Genomic DNA, 5,165 nt, shown 5'->3' with positions numbered 1-5,165 from the left:
ACTGTGCCTGAAGAGGCCCCCCGGCCACTCACCACTGAATAGTGGAGGGTTGTTGGGTGTCCCACCAGGTGACCAGTTTCTCTCTGGGGCCTAACTCAGATGCTGCTCTTCATATTTTCAGATGCGGATGGAAACCTGTGTCGAAGTAACCAACTATTGCAAGTCATGCTGACCATGCACCGAATTATCATCTCCTCTGCAGATCTGCTCCAAAAAGTTATCACCCTATATCCTTTAACCTAGTGACTGGCAAGCCCCAAATGGGATTCATTCAAAAAGTAGCTTGAAATTCAAAGTGTATTTTAATTAGTTTGGAATGATCTTGACTGGTAAGCGGGTTCGTATGTCTTTTCAGGGGCATGGTGGGGGGTGTGTGTGTGTATATACTCAAGTACATTCTGGTTGGGTGGAACAGTATTATTGATGCCGATTGCTCTGGGAGGGTCAAAGAGCTCAACATACAAACACAGTCTTTAGTATCTCTTGATAGTAAAAAACATTTTCCCTATAGTCAAAATTCATATTTGTTCTGTGCAAATTGACAAGGGTACAAGCATAACTCAAAGGATAAATTTATTTATTTTATTTTTTGTTGTTGTTGCAGTTTTGGTTGGGGCGAGGTTAGAACCCGCCACCCTCGGTATATGGGACTGGCGCCGTACTCCCTGAGCCACGGGCATTGCCCTCAAAGGATAAATTTCTTTCTGGCTCTCCTAATTCTTGAACCTTCCTCATGATTTAAAGGAAGCTTCCCAGTGCCACAGCCTCTGGAGAATGTGTTGGTGCCTTGCTGCTTCAGACAGAGGCACTGACACTGTGCCAAGCAAGTCTGTTTAAGGAGTGTGAATGAGTAGGGTGGAGAAAGCACCTGCTTTCTTTTTCTTGTTCATGACACTGTAAACTGCAGCCCCCAGGCAAAAAGGGCTGTAGGTGGGGTGAGACCGTTTAGCAGCTGAGGCGCAGGTCCCTCATTCTGAGTCATGAGCAGGGCTGCTGTCATCCCTTCACCACTCTCCTAACCCCCTTTTCATCTTAAAAGCTATCTGGACTGCATCCCTTTCCCAGACCTACTCATGAGTTTTACCTCTCATCTTAAAGGTATTTCCAGCGCCATACCAAGGGTGGAGCATCAGGGAGGTCCACATAATAAGAGGTGCAGGAAATAAGTGGGTGCCTCATCTATAGAGACTCTAACAGCCATAATAAAACCAACTCAAGGTGCGTCTGCTTTTTATTAACTCCACATGCCAGTGGTTCTAAACAATATCAGTGATTACACACTCCTCTCTAGAAAACTGTTTTTTGGCCTAAGGACTAAATTGTCCCTGGGGTACCTGCCCACACAGGGGGACAGATCCCACTCTCCCCTCCCCACCCTCCTTCCCACGCCACACAGAATCTCACTCCACCTGTCATCTCTCTCCTCTGCTTTGACGTTCTGCCTCTTCAATGGTGCCTGCCCCTCTGCCTAAAACACAGTCACGTCTTCCCATCTAAAAATAACCTCTTAACCCTGCTTCTCCTTTATTCTATTGTTTGGGTTAGAAATATGATGTAGAACATCTTAAAATAGTCTGCACTCACTATCTCCAATCTCTACTCCTCCTCACTCAACTCAACTGCGACTCCTAGCCCAGTGCTTGAACTTTCCTCTGATGTCAGCAGTGGCCTCCTCATTGTGAAGCCCAATGGCCTTTTTTTCTTCCATCCTTGTGTCCACTGACCCCCAGAAGCACCTGCTGTGACTGACAGCCCTCACCCCTCTCAGCGCTCTCACCTCTTCCCCGGGGTCCTGGAACTACACCCTCCTGGTCCTCCTGCTTCTTGGGCTGTCCCCTCCCAGCTTTTCATCTGGCTTCTTCTTTGAGCTTCACTTAAATACAGTGGTGACGTCCTGGTTTTCTTCTCAGTCAACTTCCTTTCTGTGGGTGATGTCTCACCAGGATTTCCACCATCATTCTTCTGTGCCGACAGCGACTTTTCAGTCTATAATTCTCTAAACTCAACCCTTTTTTAAATCTTTGGACTAGTTTGTCCTACTAACACTTCAATCTTAGTATGTTCAAATACTTTAATATTAATATATTCATTAGCTCAGTACCCCATCCCCTGCTACCTCATTAATTCTGCCTTGATACCTGCTTCACTTAACACCCAGAATAGGTTCTGAGAACTTCATTAGGCAGTTTCCTCCCTATGGAAGCCTCATAGAGGGCACCCACACAAACCTAGATGGTGCAGCCAACTACACACCTAGACAGTGTGGTCCAGCCTATTGCTCCTGGGTTACAAACCTGTATAGCACGTTACTGTTCTGAATACTGTAGGCAACTGTGACACAATGATAAGTATTTGTGTGTCTAAACATAGAGAAGAGACAGTAAGAATAACAGCATAAAAGGCAAAGGATGGTACCCCTGCATAGGGTACTCATAATGTACTGAGACTGCATGACTAGAAACTGCTCTGGGTGAGTCAGTGGTGAGCGAGTGTGAAGGCCTATGACATTCCCATGCACTGCTGCAGACTTTAAAAACACGGTACACTTAGGCTGCATTAAACTTATAAAAGAATTCTTCAATAATAAATTACTTTACTATAACATTTTTTACTTTATAAACGTCTTAATTTTTGAAACCTTTTGAGTCTTTTATACCGTTCTGCTTAAAACACAAATGCACCATATAGCTGTGTAAAAATATATTCTTTATATCCTTATTCTACAAGGCTTTTCCTATTTTTAAAATTTAACTTTTAACTTTTTGAACTTCAAAAACTAAGACACAAACATGCACATTAGCCTAGTCCTACGCAGGGTCGGGATCACCAGAAGGTCACAAGGCAGCAGGAATTGTTCAGCTCCGCTCTAATTTTACAGGATGACCACTGTGCACGCGGTCCACTGTTGATCAAAACCTCATTACGCAGCACATGACTTGATTTTCATGTTTGATTTCAGCTAATGTTGTCATCATCTATCCAGTTGGTTAAACCAAAAACATCAGAAGCCCTCTTGACTGCTCTCGGCCTTTCACCTCCTACAGTCTGTCACCCAGTCCTAGGGTTTCTGCGTCAGAAGTGACTCTTACAAGGTCCCTTCTCTCCATTCCCACACCACGGCCTGAGTTCAGGTCCCCATGATCTTTCTCCTAGACCAGTATTCCTTACCAGTCTTCTCATCTACACCCCCCCTACACACACACACACACACACACACACACACATTTTTATTATCTACCCTTGAAGTTCTTTCCTACAAAGCAAATAGGGTAGGCCATTGCTTCAGAGCCTCTACAAATTGGACAATGCCAGATTCCTTAGCATACCAGAAAAAGGGCCTCCATGAAACTCCTTCCTCCTCAGCAACTCCTTCCTGCTTCATCCTGGGGCTCTCTCAGAAACCCCTGCCCCTCCACAATGAACTTCACAACACACCAGGTAGTAACAGGGCCTCTTATGCCTCCTGTGCCTACTAAACGCTTTCTCTCACAAGACTCCTCTCTGAAGCCTTTCTTAACTTTTCCAGCCTTCCTCCCCTTTAAAAAATACTTGTAGTGTTTTAAAATAGTATTCTTGGTTGACAGTCTAATTCCTATGACTTTAGTCAAAGTGTGTCTCTCCTACCTTTGATCTGGCTGTAATCTGCCCTAAAAGGCTTTTTACTACGTAAGGCTATAGAAAGTATGATGTGTGTGTGTTCTGTTAGTTCAGTCTGCCATACACTGGAGCTATTTGTAAGTCATCTCCCCCACTAAACTTGGTGTTCCTCAAGGGAAGAGACGGAGGCTTATTTATCTTTGAATCTAGAACTGAGCCTAGGGGCCATGTCCTGGTAGGACACGATAACCATTGCATAGTAATGGATATAAAACCTTAGGATTTTTTTTTAACATCTACCAGAACTTTTAGCTGTGGTGTCTGGGCTTTGGTCAGGCCCCCGTAATCTGGGGGGGGAGGAAGAGATTCCAAGGAGGGAGTCTGAGGTGAGACTCCTGTGATAGAAAGCCAGGTTAACCATTGAAAGCAAAATGTTTTTTTCTTTCATGCTTAGTTTCCCTGTTCTCTGACCTGGAAGTAATAGAAGTTTTAGTTAAATAAGCTCAGATGGTTTCCTGTTTTTCCATCGTTAAAAGAGAGAGTGAAATTTAAAAACATTCTCTGAATAGTTGAGATGCCTGAAAAGTACAGTCAGAACTGTACTGGTATTTCATAGCCTCAGTACTCCTGGGAAGAGAAGAAACAGGTATGGCGTCTGAGGGTTCCAGCAAACAAAATTATTTTCGTTGCTACTTCATAACTGTAATTTTGCTACTGTTATGAATCGTAATGTAACTATCTGATATGCAGGATGTATTTTCATTGTCACAAAGAGGTCGCAACCCCAGGTTGAGAACCGCTGTCCTAGAGGCTATGGCCTTCTGAAGAGGCTTGGCACTCTGGTAGAGAATGCCTGGACTGACATCAATGCCGCTGCACACACACGGCCAATGTGCGCAGCATAGACACGCGAAGGGATGGAGGAAGTAAACACTACAGTAAAAGTTCCTGCCTTGATTTCACGTATCTACCCCGGGCTTTAACAAAGAAGTGTGCTTTTTTGTGCCCTCTCCTTTAAAAAGCAAGAAAAATAAAAATTTCAACAAGTAGAACAAATAATAAAACATAGAATTGAGAGGTATTTATCTAATATGTTCCCTATGTTTGAATCCTTTCCCTGCAGTGATGCATTTTCTTGGGGATGTGGCATAAAAAAATGTAAAGTCATCTTCTTTCCATTTCTGCCTTTTGCACCTGAACAAATAAATGCAGACATCGGGTATTTTAACTTCATGAAGTTTGCCAGTTGCCCAGGCTTACCGTTATTGTTGTTTTGATTACCTTTGTTGATGTGTGTTGATTACCTCGGTGTTTTTCAGTTTTTTGTTTTTGTTTTGGTGCTCTGATCTCAAGGATGGATTTTATAAGGAGTAAATCTATTAAAATTTCATTTTTTAGGCTCAGCGCCTGTAGCTCAACCAGCTAAGGCGCCAGCCACGTACACCTAAGGTGGCGGGTTCGAATCCCCAGCCCGGACCCGCCAAATAACAATGATGGCTGCAACCAAAAAATAGCCGGGCGTTGTGGCGGGCGCCTGTGGTCCCAGCTACTCGGGAGGCGGAGGCAGG

At 44.0% G+C, this 5,165-nt stretch overlaps 1 protein-coding gene across 3 annotated transcripts in view; it reads left to right on the top strand.

Moving 5' to 3' along the window:
* RASGRP1 (RAS guanyl releasing protein 1) overlaps window positions 1-5,165 on the top strand; it is a 74,298-nt gene that overhangs the window by 39,174 nt on the left and 29,959 nt on the right. For all 3 annotated transcript variants that reach the window (XM_003791700.2, XM_003791701.3, XM_012806322.1), the window contains exon 3: window positions 122-227. In XM_003791700.2, the coding sequence (XP_003791748.1) occupies window positions 122-227 (106 nt within the window). The remainder of the gene's footprint in view (window positions 1-121; window positions 228-5,165) is intronic.

Source organism: Otolemur garnettii, unplaced genomic scaffold (assembly GCF_000181295.1).
Source record: "Otolemur garnettii isolate 467f Iridium unplaced genomic scaffold, OtoGar3 scaffold00050, whole genome shotgun sequence".
In the NCBI taxonomy this organism is placed as follows: domain Eukaryota; kingdom Metazoa; phylum Chordata; class Mammalia; order Primates; family Galagidae; genus Otolemur; species Otolemur garnettii.
Note: the sequence above shows the minus strand (reverse complement) of the source record. Positions and strands in the feature narration are given on the sequence as shown.